Genomic DNA, 17,081 nt, shown 5'->3' with positions numbered 1-17,081 from the left:
TTCTATTAAAAAATCTTAATCCTTCCAGTACTTATCAAATAATTTATGCTCCAGAGGAAGTTATTTTCTTTTTGAATTTCTTTTTCTGTCTGACCACAAACAGTGCTCTCTGCTGACACCTCTGTCCATGTCAGGAACTGTCCAGAGTAGAAACAATTACCCATAGCAAACCTCTCCTGCTCTGGACAGTTCCTGACATGGACAGAGGTGTCAGCAGAGAGCACTGTGGTCAGACAGAAAAGAACTTCCTGTGAAGCATACAGCAGCTGGCACCAGTTGAATTAAAAAAATAATTTCCACCGGAATACCCTTTAAAGGGGTACTCGCCAGCGTCCGGAAGTTTATTGTTCCGAATGGCTGTGTGCGGGCTTCCGTGTTCAGGGCCACCCCTTGTGACGTCTCGTCCGCCCCCTGCTTTCCTTCATCTCTTAACTGAACAATCACTGCATTGGGACTACCTACTCAATAGCAGGTCGGTCCACCTTTTGGGGTGATAACCCCTTGCTGAACATTTTTCAGAGCAGTGACAGCAGATCTCACAGCCCATTCCAGCATATCACAAACATGTTCAATGATCCGATGAGTTTGGAGTAAACATGTGCACGAGGGAAAATTGTGTTTTGTTTCGTTATATTTTCGTCTGTTCGGTAATTTTTTCGGCTTTGATTTTTTGGACACATTCGGTATTCGGAGTATCGTATTAATTTTTCGTTTAACTTGGTATCGTTACTTTTTTTTTTTGTTCTTTTTCTTTTTTGCCCCTTTTGGCGGGGTACCACGATAAAAGAAAGATGCTATAGGGAATTGTGAGAAACTAATTTTATTTTTTTGATAACAAAATTCTTTTTTATTTAGAAGCAGGGGACCACTATTGGAAGAGGGTGCAGGAAAAGAAGGGAGCCGCAGAGATTGGAACATTGGAAGACAGGTAAGATAATGTTTCATTTTATGTGATTTATTAATACATAATGTAATATTGAATGAATGATTGAATGCTGCTTGGATGATTGATGTGTTTGATTGATGGGTGATTTATGTATAGCGTGTTATGTTATGTTATTTTTATTAACTGTTTTATGTTGATATTTATAGTAAAATATGTGATTTTAATATATACTTATTGTTAATACATACATTTTTATGTAATGTGTATTTTTTTTTGAACATGTAAAATATGTTAGATATGTGTTTTACACTTGCGCTAACCCAGTGTTTCTGTTTCCCAACGAACCAGGGTGCCTCCAGCTGTTGCAAAACTACAACACCCAGCATGCCCTGACAGCCAAGATTCTAATCAGATACCTCAATTATCACGATCTATTATTTGGATAATTTCGTAGGCTAATTTTCAGCAATAAGTCAGGAAATATACATTATGGTAGAAACTCCTTATGGATCACCTGTAGGGAAATGGGCATATAGCTCTCAGAAAGATAAAAAGGGCTATATTAATAATTATAAAATATTGAGTGTGATAACTAGGGGATTGAAAGTAAGAAAAGAAACAAAAAAGAGAAAAGGAAAAAGGAAAAGAGCAAACAAAGTGAATGTTCCGTCATGAAAACCCTGCAAATCGGCCATTAAACGGCCGTTAGAAAATCCCATTATAATCTATGGGATTTTTACATTATCCGTTTTAATCCGTTATAGTCCATTATTAATAACGGACGTTATTTTGTGACGGAAGATGGTAACGGGTCATTCTCCCATCACAAAATAACATCCGTTATTAATAAAGGACTATAACGCATTACCACATGGTATTGTATCATTGGTCACTAGATGTCAGACGCCAGATGATTCTAATGCACATCCTCAGCAGCAGCATTGAGGACATCATAGAGCAGTACTGAGCAGCTAAGCTGTGAATCAAACAATGGGATGAGATCTAATAATATAACCTCTGTCCCATCACGACTCAGCCAAAGTTACTAGGATATATCAACAGATAAAGAAGTCAGGTTGGTGGCAGTGACCAATGCATGACCCCGCAGTGAATATCACTGACAATCATTTTTGACAATCCCTCCAAATATTTCTTCTGGATCAGTAAAAGCACATGGCAGTACTTCCTGATACAGAACTAACACGATGGATAAACTTATTGCTAACTAGCACAATAGTTCACAGTGTTAAACGTGAACAATTTACTATTTTGTACAGCTTCCTAAATATACATATTAAACATAGATTATACCCCGTATCTTTTATCATTCACCTGAGTCTCAGACCAGAATCCCGTTGCTAACGCCTATGGACGCTTTCACCATGACCTTAGCAACGACGTAAGCGTCCACCCCTCCCCCCATATGACGTAGGCAGCGCTATGCCGTATTCTAGACTTGGAATGCAGAACCTTGCTCCGCCTACCTCATGACGTCGACGCCGTATTGGAATTACTGGTCGTCACTCCGGTAGCACCCGGAACCTGTATGTGGGACAGCCCGGCTTACGTGTGACCCGGGGGTAGCAGTACTTACCTGTGAGCACCGCTTCTGAGGGAGACATGGGCGGCGACGGTTTCGTTTCTAGACATCAGCATGAAGCTACGACCAAGTTCTGAGCGGTGAGGACGGACACCTCTAGTAAATATAAGTAGGACACGTGACGTGAATACGCTGACACTGACGCTTCCGCGGTGCCATGAAGAAAAGGTGTATAGGGACAGCACAGCTGAGGATGTGTATGTATGTATGTATGTATGTATGTATGTGTGTGTGTAGGGACAGCACAGCAGAGGATGTGTGTGTGTGTGTGTGTGTGTGTGTGTGTGTGTGTGTGTGTGTATATAGGGACAGCACAGCTGAGGATGTGTGTGTGTGTGTGTGTATATAGGGACAGCACAGCTGAGGATGTGTGTGTGTGTGTGTATATAGGGACAGCACAGCTGAGGATGTGTGTGTGTGTGTATAGGGACAGCACAGCAGAGGGTGTGTGTGTGTGTGTGTGTGTGTGTATATAGGGACAGCACAGCTGAGGATGTGTGTGTGTGTGTGTATATAGGGACAGCACAGCTGAGGATGTGTGTGTGTGTGTGTGTGTGTGTATATAGGGACAGCACAGCTGAGGATGTGTGTGTGTATATAGGGACAGCACAGCTGAGGATGTGTGTGTGTGTGTGTGTGTGTGTAGGGACAGCACAGCTGAGGGTGTGTGTGTGTGTGTGTGTGTGTATATATATATAGGGACAGCACAGCTGAGGATGTATGTGTGTGTGTGTGTGTGTGTGTGTGTGTATATATATAGGGACAGCACAGCTGAGGATGTGTATGTGTGTGTGTATATAGGGACAGCACAGCTGAGGATGTGTATGTGTGTGTGTATATAGGGACAGCACAGCTGAGGATGTGTGTGTGTGTGTATAGGGACAGCACAGCTGAGGATGTGTGTGTGTGTGTGTGTGTATATAGGGACAGCACAGCTGAGGATGTGTATGTGTGTGTGTGTGTGTGTGTATATAGGGACAGCACAGCTGAGGATGTGTGTGTGTGTAGGGACAGCACAGCTGAGGATGTGTATGTGTGTGTGTGTGTGTATATAGGGACAGCACAGCTGAGGATGTGTGTGTGTGTGTGTATAGGGACAGCACAGCTGAGGATGTGTGTGTGTGTGTGTGTATAGGGACAGCACAGCTGAGGATGTGTGTGTGTGTGTGTGTATAGGGACAGCACAGCTGAGGATGTGTGTGTGTGTGTATATAGGGACAGCACAGCTGAGGATGTGTATGTGTGTGTGTATATAGGGACAGCACAGCTGAGGATGTGTATGTGTGTGTGTGTATATAGGGACAGCACAGCTGAGGATGTGTATGTGTGTGTGTGTGTGTGTATAGGGACAGCACAGCTGAGGATGTGTGTGTGTGTGTATAGGGACAGCACAGCTGAGGATGTGTGTGTGTGTGTGTGTATATAGGGACAGCACAGCTGAGGATGTGTATGTGTGTGTGTGTGTGTGTGTGTATATAGGGACAGCACAGCTGAGGATGTGTGTGTGTATAGGGACAGCACAGCTGAGGATGTGTGTGTGTGTGTATATAGGGACAGCACAGCTGAGGATGTGTGTGTGTATATAGGGACAGCACAGCTGAGGATGTGTGTGTGTATAGGGACAGCACAGCTGAGGATGTGTGTGTGTGTGTATAGGGACAGCACAGCTGAGGATGTGTGTGTGTGTGTGTATAGGGACAGCACAGCAGAGGATGTATGTGTGTGTGTGTGTGTATATATATATAGGGACAGCACAGCTGAGGGGGTGTGTGTGTGTATATATAGGGACAGCACAGCTGAGGATGTGTGTGTGTATATAGGAACAGCACAGCTGAGGATGTGTGTGTGTGTGTGTGTGTGTGTGTGTGTGTATATAGGGACGGCACAGCTGAGGATGTGTGTGTGTGTGTATAGGGACAGCACAGCTGAGGATGTGTGTGTGTGTGTATATAGGGACAGCACAGCTGAGGATGTGTGTGTGTGTATATAGGGACAGCACAGCTGAGGATGTGTGTGTGTATATAGGGACAGCACAGCTGAGGGTGTGTGTGTGTGTGTATATAGGGACAGCACAGCTGAGGGTGTGTGTGTGTGTGTGTGTATATAGGGACAGCACAGCTGAGGATGTGTGTGTGTGTGTGTGTATAGGGACAGCACAGCTGAGGATGTGTGTGTGTGTGTGTGTATAGGGACAGCACAGCTGAGGATGGGTGTGTGTGTGTGTATATAGGGACAGCACAGCTGAGGGTGTGTGTGTGTGTGTGTATATAGGGACAGCACAGCTGAGGATGTGTGTGTGTGTGTGTATATAGGGACAGCACAGCTGAGGATGTGTGTGTGTGTGTGTGTGTATATAGGGACAGCACAGCTGAGGGTGTGTGTGTGTGTGTGTATATAGGGACAGCACAGCTGAGGATGTGTGTGTGTGTGTGTATATAGGGACAGCACAGCTGAGGATGTGTGTGTGTGTGTGTGTATATAGGGACAGCACAGCTGAGGGTGTGTGTGTGTGTGTATATAGGGACAGCACAGCTGAGGATGTGTGTGTGTGTGTGTATATAGGGACAGCACAGCTGAGGATGTGTGTGTGTGTATATAGGGACAGCACAGCTGAGGATGTGTGTGTGTGTGTATATAGGGACAGCACAGCTGAGGATGTGTGTGTGTGTGTATATAGGGACAGCACAGCTGAGGATGTGTGTGTGTGTGTGTGTGTGTGTGTATATAGGGACAGCACAGCTGAGGATGTGTGTGTGTGTATATAGGGACAGCACAGCTGAGGATGTGTGTGTGTGTGTGTATATAGGGACTGCACAGCTGAGGATGTGTGTGTGTGTATATAGGGACAGCATAGCTGAGGATGTGTGTGTGTGTATATAGGGACAGCACAGCTGAGGATGTGTGTGTGTATATAGGGACAGCACAGCTGAGGATGTGTGTGTGTATATAGGGACAGCACAGCTGAGGGTGTGTGTGTGTATATAGGGACAGCACAGCTGAGGGTGTGTGTGTGTATATAGGGACAGCACAGCTGAGGATGTGTGTGTGTATATAGGGACAGCACAGCTGAGGGTGTGTGTGTGTGTATATAGGGACAGCACAGCTGAGGATGTGTATGTGTGTGTGTGTGTGTGTATATATAGGGACAGCACAGCTGAGGATGTGTGTATATAGGGACAGCACAGCTGAGGATGTGTGTGTGTGTGTATATAGGGACAGCACAGCTGAGGATGTGTGTATATAGGGACAGCACAGCTGAGGATGTGTGTGTGTGTGTGTATATAGGGACAGCACAGCTGAGGATGTGTGTGTGTATAGGGACAGCACAGCTGAGGATGTGTGTGTGTGTGTGTATAGGGACAGCACAGCTGAGGATGTGTGTGTGTGTGTATAGGGACAGCACAGCTGAGGATGTGTGTGTGTGTGTGTGTATAGGGACAGCACAGCTGAGGATGTGTGTGTGTGTGTATAGGGACAGCACAGCTGAGGATGTGTGTGTGTGTGTGTGTATAGGGACAGCACAGCTGAGGATGTGTGTGTGTATAGGGACAGCACAGCTGAGGGTGTGTGTGTGTATATAGGGACAGCACAGCTGAGGGTGTGTGTGTGTATATAGGGACAGCACAGCTGAGGATGTGTGTGTGTATATAGGGACAGCACAGCTGAGGGTGTGTGTGTGTGTATATAGGGACAGCACAGCTGAGGATGTGTATGTGTGTGTGTGTGTGTGTGTATATATAGGGACAGCACAGCTGAGGATGTGTGTATATAGGGACAGCACAGCTGAGGATGTGTATGTGTGTGTGTGTGTATATAGGGACAGCACAGCTGAGGATGTGTGTATATAGGGACAGCACAGCTGAGGATGTGTGTGTGTGTGTGTGTGTGTATATAGGGACAGCACAGCTGAGGATGTGTGTGTGTATAGGGACAGCACAGCTGAGGATGTGTGTGTGTGTGTGTATAGGGACAGCACAGCTGAGGATGTGTGTGTGTGTGTGTGTGTATAGGGACAGCACAGCTGAGGATGTGTGTGTGTGTGTATAGGGACAGCACAGCTGAGGATGTGTGTGTGTGTGTGTGTATAGGGACAGCACAGCTGAGGATGTGTGTGTGTGTATAGGGACAGCACAGCTGAGGATGTGTGTGTGTGTGTGTGTGTGTGTATAGGGACAGCACAGCTGAGGATGTGTGTGTGTGTGTGTATAGGGACAGCACAGCTGAGGATGTGTGTGTGTGTGTGTGTGTATAGGGACAGCACAGCTGAGGATGTGTGTGTGTGTGTATATAGGGACAGCACAGCTGAGGATGTGTGTGTGTGTGTGTGTGTGTATAGGGACAGCACAGCTGAGGATGTGTGTGTGTGTGTATATAGGGACAGCACAGCTGAGGATGTGTGTGTGTAGGGACAGTACAGCTGAGGGTGTGTGTGTGTGTGTGTGTGTATAGGGACAGCACAGCTGAGGATGTGTGTGTGTGTGTGTGTGTGTGTATATAGGGACAGCACAGCTGAGGATGTGTGTGTGTGTGTGTGTGTATATATAGGGACAGCACAGCTGAGGATGTGTGTGTGTGTATAGGGACAGCACAGCTGAGGATGTGTGTGTAGGGACAGCACAGCTGAGGATGTGTGTGTGTATATAGGGACAGCACAGCTGAGGATGTGTGTGTGTGTGTGTGTGTGTATAGGGACAGCACAGCTGAGGGTGTGTGTATAGGGACAGCACAGCTGAGGATGTGTGTGTGTGTGTGTGTGTGTATATATGTATATAGCAGTGCTTCCCAATTATTTTCTGTCATGCCCCCCCATGCACTGTAAATAGTATCATTTGTCTATAAAATTGTTATAAGTACACCTCTGCATAACACTGTATCCTTATTAACGTATATGAGGCTCTGTACACTGACGACAAGCGGGGCTCTGTACACTGACGACAAGCGGGGCTCTGTACACTGACGACAAGCGGGGCTCTGTACACGCACTGCTCGGTGGCACAGTGAATTCCGACATGGTGGGCTGCTGCGCTTAGACATGAGGTCACGTCACCCCGGTGACGTGACCTCACGCCTGAACGTAGCAGTGCGCCACGCCGGAGTTCAAAGCGCCTCTCCCAGGCAGCCACACTGACGACCCAGGGCCGTAAGTAAGATCCAGCCGTAGAGTTGCTAGGCAACCGACGCCGTGTGGGACACCGCTTGTGAGTGAGTCGGGCCCCCCTTTACGGAGCCTCGCGCCCCCCCCCACTATTTGAGAAGCACTGGTGTATAGGGACAGCACAGCTGAGGATGTCAGTGTGATATGGTGTGTGTGTGTGTGTGTGTGTGTCGTTATCCCACCAGGGTGCCTCCGGCTGTTGCAGAACCACAACTCCCAGCATGCCCGACAGCAAAAGGCACCCTGGTTAGGAAACACTAGTGTACAGTCATGACATTCTCTAGAGCAGTGGTCTTCAACCTGCGGACCTCCAGATGTTGCAAAACTACAACTCGTTGGCTGTCCGGGCATGCTGGGAGTTGTAGTTTTGCAACATCTGGAGGTCCGCAGGTTGAAGACCACTGCTCTAGAGTGATGTGCACCTGAGGTGAAAGGGTTACCTCTAAATAGGGTTTAAAGGGGTTATCCAGGAAAAAACTTTGATATATATATATATATATATATCAATCAACTGGCTCCAGAAAGTTAAACAGATTTGTAAATTACTTCTATTAAAAAATCTTAATCCTTTCAGTACTTATGAGCTTCTGAAGTTAAGGTTGTTCTTTTCTGTCTAAGTGCTCTCTGATGACACGTGTCTCGGGAACCACCCAGTTTAGAAGCAAATCCCCATAGCAAACCTCTTCTAAACTGGGCGGTTCCCGAGACACGTGTCATCAGAGAGCACTTAGACAGAAAAGAACAGCCTTAACTTCAGAAGCTCATAAGTACTGAAAGGATTAAGATTTTTTTTTTTTTATAGAAGTAATTTACAAATCTGTTTAACTTTCTGGAGCCAGTTGATATATATATAAAAAAGTTTTTTCCTGGATAACCCCTTTAACTATTCTTCTGCGCCTATTTTAGTTTTATGTTTTTTTTTTGTTTATTTGTCGTTTTCACATTCAAAGAGTCAGAGCGCTGTTATTTCTTCACCTAAGGAAGGCTCTTTGGAGGGCTCTGTTACAGGACTAGTTATACTGTAATGTAGTCATTCTTTTTACCTTAAAATACTGTAAACTGCAAAAAAAAAAATCTATTCATGAGGTGAGACAGAATTTTCTACATTTTGCTGGGAGTGACAGTTTTACCACATTTCGCTGGGCAGTAAAACTGAAATCTTATTCTTATTTTAAAGGTCAGAAATATTACTTTGCTGCCCAATTGATATTGTTTTTGTTTACTACTTTTTTTTTTATTCCTTGGATCCCTATTCTGCCCCCTATAGTAAGTTTATAAGTTTTATATTTTTCAGTCTTAGGGTACCTTTTACATGTGCATATTTTGCGGAGAGTTTTCCGCAGCTGGTTTTCTTACCCATTGACTTTACTGAGTACCAAAATCCGCTATGGAAAACCTGCAGCAATATATACACATGTAAATGTACCCTAAGGAGCTATTTGGGGCAAATGTTTTGGTGCTGTGACTAGAGATGAGCAAACTTGCAGTAAATTCGATTCGTCACAAACTTCTCGGCTCGGCAGTTAATGACTTATCCTGCATAAATTAGTTCAGCTTTCCGGTGCTCCGGTGGGCTGGAAAAGGTGGATACAGTCCTAGGAAAAAGTCTCCTAGGACTGTATCCACCTTTTCCAGCCCATGGGACCACCTGAAAGCTGAACTCATATATGCAGGATAAGTCATCAACTGCCGAGTCGAGAAGTTCGTGACGAGTCGAATTTACTGTAAGTTCGCTCATCTCTAGCTGTGACTTTGTAGTTTTAATCGCTTTTAAGTCATTTATTTTTTTCTTGGGTATGGTGTGACGTGACTACTTGCCGCAGAGGGACAGTTACATATTTTAATAGTGTGGATGTTTCTGCATTTTTATGAAACCCATTGGGGGAGATTTGGTAAAACTTATTTAGCGGAAAAGTTGCCCATAGCAACCAATGATATAGCTTCTTTAATTTTTTTTTTTTTAAAAGGCCTCTGAAAAACAAAGAAGCAATCTGGTTGCTATGGACAACTCTTCAACTTTTCCTCTGCACAGGTTTTGATAAACCTCCCCCATTATGTTAATCTATTTTTATTTTTTTTTAATCGGAAAAGGTGCGTGATTTATATCTTCATTATGGGTTGGGCTGTATTTGCCATTAGACACCAGTGGGCCTGAGCCTAGGGCAACAGTGCTGGGTGGGACAGCACTTCAGTGAGTGCTGGAATAAACAAAATAGAAGAGGAAAAAAAAAATCAGTTTTCCCCTTTGGGCACATGTGCAGAATCTCTATGGAATGTACCTACTATGTGTAGTTGTAGCAGCTTATTGTGTTATGGATATGTGATTGATTTCACCACCTTTTTTTTTTTTTTTTCAGCCTATATGTGACAAAACTGTGTGGAAAAATTGTGATGCGTGTAGAATCACCCTTAGGGTACATTCTCGTGGGCGGATTTTCGCAGCATATTTAGCTGCGGATCCGCTGGTGAAGGCCCCGCTGTATGCTGGCTTTATATGTGCCTGCTGGTAGGGGCAATACAATGCTACGAACAGACACAGTGCAGCGATGTGCGTGGCTTACTCGCACATCGCGGCCGCTCTCCCTGCTCTGAGCTAGGCAGAGAGCTCCCGCAATGTGCGAGTATACTGCGACTCTCACATCTCAGTGTGTCTGCTCGTAGCAGCGTATTGCCACTACGAGCAGGCACATGTAAAGCCAGCATAGAGCGGGCCTTCACCAGCGGATTTGCAGCGTAAAATATGCTGTAAATCTGTGCGTGTGAACGTACCCTTATAGGGTGTATTCAGCCTGAGTGACTAGGGCAGCACAAAATATTTCCCCGATTATGGGGGGAGTTTTTTAACACCTTAAAATGTACTTGTCGTCAACAAAAACTTTTTATATAATGTAGACAATACCATTATATGTATATTTGTAGTATACATTGGTTAAAGGAGATGTCCAGTACGGACTATTCCTATTCCATCCTGCCCATCTGCAAAAAAAGAGAAAACAAACTTTCCCTTACCTTCCTACGTTCCCCCAGAGCTCCGCAACAGCTGATCAGTCGGCCGGGCTGTTTACTTCCTACTTTCCTTAGCCCGGGACCCCACACGGGGCTTCAGCCTATAACTGGCCGCAGCGATGTCCCGCCTAGGCCGGTGATAGGCTGAAGTGATGTGTGACGTTTCGGGCTAAGTGAAGTGGGAAGTAGACACGGGCTAAGTGAAGTGGGAAGTAGACAGCCCGGCCGACCGATCAGCTGTTGCGGAGCTCTGCAGCTATTGTCTGTGAGTCTCTACGATGAATCTAAAAGCAGGAAGTGAGGGTAGGACAAGCAGGGATCTATGCAGACTCCTGGCTTGTCAATCATCCTGATGTATGAGCCAGAAGCATGTTATAGAGCCTCAGTGCACACTGTCTTGCGTGTCTTCACTGCGCAGAGCCCTGCGTGTCTTCACTGCGCAGAGCCCTGCGTGTCTTCACTGCGCAGAGCCCTGCGTGTCTTCACTGCGCAGAGCCCTGCGTGTCTTCACTGCGCAGAGCCCTGCGTGTCTTCACTGCGCAGAGCCCTGCGTGTCTTCACTGCGCAGAGCCCTGCGTGTCTTCACTGCGCAGAGCCCTGCGTGTCTTCACTGCGCAGAGCCCTGCTTGCCCTCCCTTCCTGTATTTGGACTCCTCATAGATACTCACATGCAATAGCTGCAGGGACAAAAATATACACATTTTTTAAACAATGCATATTACAAATATTCATATAATGGTATTCTCTACATTATAGAAAAAGTTTTTGTTGACGACAGGTACACTTTAACCCCTTAAGGACCAAGGGCATACAGGTATGCCTTTGCTCCCTGGTACTTAAGGACCAAGGGCGTACCTGTACGCCCGTGGGAATTTCGGTCCCCTCCGCGCGCCGGGTGGGGACCGGACCGGGGTGACTGCTGATATCTTGCGATTTGCGGCTATTCCGGGTCATACAGGTCTATAGTGACCCGGTGACCCGGAAAATAAAGGGAATCGCGGATGTCCTAGACACCCACGATCCCCTTGAAGCAATAGGAGTGAGGTGGCTGGGGTGCCACCCCTCCTATCTCTGCTATTGGTGGTCTAGACGCGACCACCAATAGCAGGGCGGGGGGCTTTACTTTCGGTTTCCCCATTCTGCCCACCCACAATAGGCGGGGCAGGACGGGGAAACCGACAGGGACCAGCGCCGAAGATCCACTTATCCATCGGCGACGGCAGAGGGCGACGATCAGCGGCGGCAGCGGGCGACGATCGGCGGAAGAAGAGGACGGCGACGCAGCTCCCTGGATCCGACGGAAGCCGGTGAGTTACTTAGCAACATCTGGAGGGCTACAGTCTGAGACCACTATAGTGGTCTCTAAACTGTAACCCTCCAGATGTTGCAAAACTACAACTCCCAGCATGCCCAAAGAGCTGTTTTGGCATGCTGGGAGTTGCAGTTTTGCAACAGCTGGAGGTCTACAGTTTGAGACCACTGCACAGTGATCTCTATACTGTGCACCTCCAGATCTTGCAAAACTACAACTGATAGCATGCCCACACAGCAGTTTGCTGTCTGGGCATGCTGGGAGTTGTAGTTTTGCAACATCTGGAGGTGCACAGTTTGGAGACCACTGTGCAGTGGTCTCTAAACTATAGCTCTCCAGATGTTGCAAAACTGCAACTCCCAGCATGCCTAAACAGCTGTTGCAAAAGTACAACTCCCAGCATGCACGGTCTGTCAGTACATGCTGGGAGTTGTAGTTTTGAAACAGCTGGAGGTTTGCCCCCCCCCCCATGTGAACGTACAGGGTACATACAGTAAGTTTACTACTTCAAGTATGAGCTGCGGCAAATTTTTCACCGCAGCGCAACTCCTAGCGGTAAATTCACTGTAAACCTCCGCCAGTGTGAACGTACCCTAAAAACACTACACTACACTAACACATAATAAAGGGTAAAATACTACATATACTTATACATTGTACGGCAGTGTTTCCAAAACAGAGCCTCCAGCTGTTGCAAAACAACAACGTACAGCATTTCCGGACAGCCACTGACTGTCCAGGCATGCTGGGAGTTTAGCAACAGCTGTAGGCACCCTGTTTGGGAATCACTGGCGTAGAATACCCCTATGTCCTCCCCTGTGCAATCCCTAATTTAGTCCTCAAATGTGCATGGCGCTCTCTCACTTCAGAGCCCTGTCGTATTTCAAGGAAACAGTTTAGTGCCACATATGGGGTATCTCCGTACTTTGCACTACTAATTTTGGGGGCTTTTTTTTCCTTTTACCTCTTATGAAAAAGAAAAGTTGGGGTCTACACCAGCCTGTTTAGTGTAAAAAAAAAAAAAAAAATTTTTCTTTACACTAACATGCTGGTGTTGTCCTTTTAGTTTTTATTTTCACGAGAGGTAAAAGGGGAAAAAAAGACCCCCAAAATTTGTAACACAATTTCTCCTGAGTACGGAAATACCCCATATGTGGGCGTAAAATGTTCTGTGGACGCACAACAAGGCTCAGGAGTGAGAGCGCACTATGTACATTTGAGGCCTAAATTGGTGATTTGCACAGGGGTGGCTGATTTTACAGCGGTTCTGACATAAACCCAAAAAAATAAATACCCACATGTGACCCTATTTTGGAAATAACACCCCTCACGGAACGTAACAAGGGGTATAGTGAGCCTTAACACCCCACAGGTGTTTGACGAATTTTCATTAAAGTTGGATGGGAAAATGAAGAAAAATTTTTTTTTTTCACTAAAATGCTGGTGTCACCCTAAATTTTTCATTTTCACAAGGGAAAATAGGAAAAAAGCCCCCCAAAATTTGTAACCCCATTTCTTCTGAGTAAGAACATACCCCATATGTGGATGTAAAGTGCTCTATGGGTGCAATACAATGCTTAGAAGATAAGGAGCGCCATTGAGATTTTGAAGAGAAAATTTGTCCGGAATTGAAGGCCACTTGTGTTTACAAAGCCCCCATGGTACCAGAACAATGGACCCTCCAACATGTGACCCCATTTTGGAAACTACACCCCTCATGTAATGTAATAAGGGGTACAGTGAGCATTTAGGCCCCACAGGTGTCTGACTGATTTTTGGAACAGTGATCCGTGAAAATGAAAAATTAAATTTTCCATTTGCACAGCCCACTGTTCCAAAGATCTGTCAAACGCCAGTGGGGTGTAAATGCTCACTGCACCACTTATTAAATTCTGTGAGGGGTGTAGTTTCCAAAATAGGGTCACGTGGGGGGGGGGGGGTGTTCCACTGTTCTGGCACCACGGGGGGCTTTGTAAATGCACATGGCCTCTGACTACCATTCCAAACGAATCTCTTTCCAAAAGCTCAATGGTGCTCCTCCTCTTCTGAGCATTGTAGTTTGCCCATAGTGCACTTCAGGTCAACTTATGGGGTACCTCCATACTCAGAAGAGATGGGGTTACAAATTTTGGGGGGTATTTTCTGCTATTAGCCCTTGCAAAAATGTGAAATTTGGGGGGAAACACACATTTTAGTGAAAAAAAATATATATATATTTTTTTTTACATATGCAAAAGTCGTGAAACCCCTGTGGGGTATTAAGGCACCATAGGGGCTTCATAAATGCGACATGCCCCCCCAAAAACCATTTCTGAAAAACGTACTCTCCAAAATCCCCTTGTCGCTCCTTCGCTTCTGAGCCCTCTACTGCGCCCACCGAACACTTTACATAGACATATGAGGTATGTCCTTACTTGAGAGAAATTGGGCTACAAATATAAGTATACATTTTCTCCTTTTACCCCTTGTAAAAATTCAAAAATTGGGTTTACAAGAACATGCGAGTGTAAAAAATTAAGATTGTGAATTTTCTCCTTCACTTTGCTGAATGTCATTTTGAATACTTTGGGGGTTGCAGTTTTTATAATGGGGTCATTTGTGGGGTATTTCTAATATGAAGACCCTTCAAATCCACTTCAAACCTGAACTGGTCCCTGAAAAATAGTGAGTTTGAAAATTTTGTGAAAAATTGGAAAATTGCTGCTGAACTTTGAAGCCCTCTGATGTCTTCCAAAAGTAAAAACATGTCAATTTTATGATTCAAACATAAAGTAGACATATTGGAAATGTGAATAAATTTTTTTTGGGGGGGAATATCCATTTTCCTTACAAGCAGAGAGCTTCAAAGTTAGAAAAATGCAAAATTTTCAAATTTTTCATCAAATTTGGGGATTTTTCACCAAGAAAGGATGCAAGTTACCACAAAATTTTACCACTATGTTAAAGTTGAATATGTCACGAAAAAACTGTCTCGGAATCAGAATAACTAAAAGCATCCCAGAGTTATTAATGTTTAAAGTGACAGTGGTCAGATGTGCAAAAAATGGCCGAGTCCTAAGGTGTAAAATGGCCTGGTCCTTAAGGGGTTAAGGACACATCCAGTTCTCACTTTTGCGTTTTTGTTTTTAATCTTATTTTAACTCTTTATTTTTCCTACAGACCTATATGAAGTCTTGTTTTTTACGCGACTAGTTGTACTTTGTAATTATAGTGACACGTAAAGAACAATAGCATGCACTCACCGCAAAGATTGTGTCTAGCGGTCCGGGATCCCAGGGGAGCATATGAGGGGTACCGAAGTGCTCAGAGGCTACGTCGTTCGTTTCACAAGGCTATGCGTGCTTCTTCCGGCCTCTGTCATATGCTCCCCCGGGATCCCGGACATCTAGACACAATCTGTGAGTGCATGCTATTGTTCTTTACGTGTCACTATCGGTTACTGCAGCTTTACTGTGTGCACCCCGCAGGTGTCAAGCACTTCACTGGTGCTCTCCTCTTCAATTCTTTGCTCCTTTGTATGTACTTTGTAAAGACCTCTTTCATTTTACCATAAAATGTAGTGCAGAACAATTATTATAATATATTGGGTTTAGTGCGGGTAAACCAAGGGATACTCCTCCCCTAGACATCTTATCCCCTATCCAATTGATCGGGGATAAGATGTCTGATCGCGGGAGTCCTGCCGCTGGGGACCCCCGCTATCTCCCGCCGTTCGTTCAGAGTGTCGGAGGCTTGTAACGTTACTGTCTTCACGCCCCCTCCCACAGACTTGCATTGAGGGGGCGTGGCCGTGATGTCACAAGATTCCCGTCCCGCATCACCAGTCATCCAGATCTGGATCCGGATGACTGGGGTACCACAGCAGAGATCAAACATCTTATCCCCTATTCTTGGATAGGGAATAAGATGTCTAGGGGTGGAGTACCCCTTTAAAGGGTAAAATCTTATAAAATTCTGAAAAAAGCCCTACCTCAGCTACATTGATGGTAAAAATAAAATGTTACAGCTCTTTGAAAACAGGGGATACAAAAATAGTGTAAAAAGGATACCCTTGCTTCATTCACACCTTGTGTTTCAACTGGGTTTAAAGCGCAACGTTCATGAATTGGGGCTATATAACCTACACACAGCCTTTGTACTGTGTGCAGATTGTGTCTACAGTAGTGTATTTACCTTGGTTCTCTCAAACGTTTTTGATAGCAGCCGCACACAGTCGGATAGTCGTGGCGCAAGGTTCGCTATGCCCTGCTGCCTACACGCCTATCCCCTGTACGTCAGCGCTGGGACCGCTGTGTGATTGACACACAGGTCCCAGTGCATGCGCATCTTAGCTTATCCCCCGTGCGTGACGCTGCGTGTTATCCTGGCAAGTGCTCGCTCCCGCCACCAGTGCTAAAGGCAGAGAGCGTGCTGGGGATAGGCATGGCGGCGGCAGGTCATAGCGAACCTTGCGCCACGCCTATCAGACTGTGTGCGGCTGCTATCAAAAAAGTTTTTAGGGGTGATAAAAGCAGAAAGAACGAAGGTAAATACACTACTGTAGACACAATCTGCACACAGTACAAAGGCTGTGTGTAGGTTATATAGCCCCAAGTTCATGACAGTTGCGCTTTAAATGCAGCAGGATATTCTGAGTTTGTGACTACCGCATACATTTTATAGCAGAATTGCTGTGTATTTCACCCTATACATTGCTAAGGGTGAAATTTACTGTGAAGATACCCATTGCTGTGATTGTGGGACTTTTCCAGTCCTTGTAAAGGTATGTTCACACTACATTATCTCCATGTGGAATTCTGCTGTACTATTTTAGCATTGGTGTGAACGGGTCTTCCATTGACCCATTAACACTTCGGAATTTCAGCGGTGGAAAATTCACCTGCTGAAAGAATTAATATGTTCATCTTTCAGTGGAATTAGGCGTGAACTGTATTGCCGCCAGTGCAGTCCTAGCAGCGGGCGGAGATTCCGTAGTCTGAACATAACCTAAATTGGGTTTTGTTGTTAATCCTGCTGATTTGAGGTGCAGAATCAACACTGCAAGTTGCAGTTGCATCTGGACTCGGCATTACAAGAACAATGACCAAGTACTGCTTCATTGGGGGAGATTTATCAAAACCTG

At 45.4% G+C, this 17,081-nt stretch overlaps 2 protein-coding genes across 7 annotated transcripts in view; one reads left to right on the top strand and one right to left on the bottom strand.

Moving 5' to 3' along the window:
• The window catches only part of LOC130355880 (uncharacterized), a 501,680-nt gene extending 499,118 nt beyond the window's left edge, over nucleotides 1-2,562 (bottom strand). For 2 of the 4 annotated variants that reach the window (XM_056556685.1, XM_056556690.1), the window contains exon 1: nucleotides 2,481-2,562. In XM_056556685.1, coding sequence (XP_056412660.1) covers nucleotides 2,481-2,508 — 28 coding nt within the window. In that variant the 5' untranslated portion in view covers nucleotides 2,509-2,562. Of the gene's footprint in view, nucleotides 1-2,197; nucleotides 2,319-2,480 lie in introns of those variants that run through there. The other 2 variants (XM_056556686.1, XM_056556687.1) reach the window with 2 other exon arrangements.
• Nucleotides 1-17,081, top strand: part of RNFT1 (ring finger protein, transmembrane 1) — an 81,549-nt gene that overhangs the window by 26,789 nt on the left and 37,679 nt on the right. For 2 of the 3 annotated variants that reach the window (XM_056556693.1, XM_056556694.1), the window contains exon 2: nucleotides 856-928. Coding sequence is in view for 1 of the 3 variants with exons in the window: in XM_056556691.1 (XP_056412666.1) it covers nucleotides 2,541-2,566 (26 nt within the window). In the remaining 2 variants the exon portion in view is untranslated. Of the gene's footprint in view, nucleotides 1-855; nucleotides 929-2,334; nucleotides 2,567-17,081 lie in introns of those variants that run through there. The other variant, XM_056556691.1, reaches the window with a different exon arrangement.

The sequence above is a fragment of the Hyla sarda genome, chromosome 2 (assembly GCF_029499605.1).
Source record: "Hyla sarda isolate aHylSar1 chromosome 2, aHylSar1.hap1, whole genome shotgun sequence".
Lineage (NCBI taxonomy): Eukaryota > Metazoa > Chordata > Amphibia > Anura > Hylidae > Hyla > Hyla sarda.
This window is presented reverse-complemented; position numbering and strand designations above follow the sequence as displayed.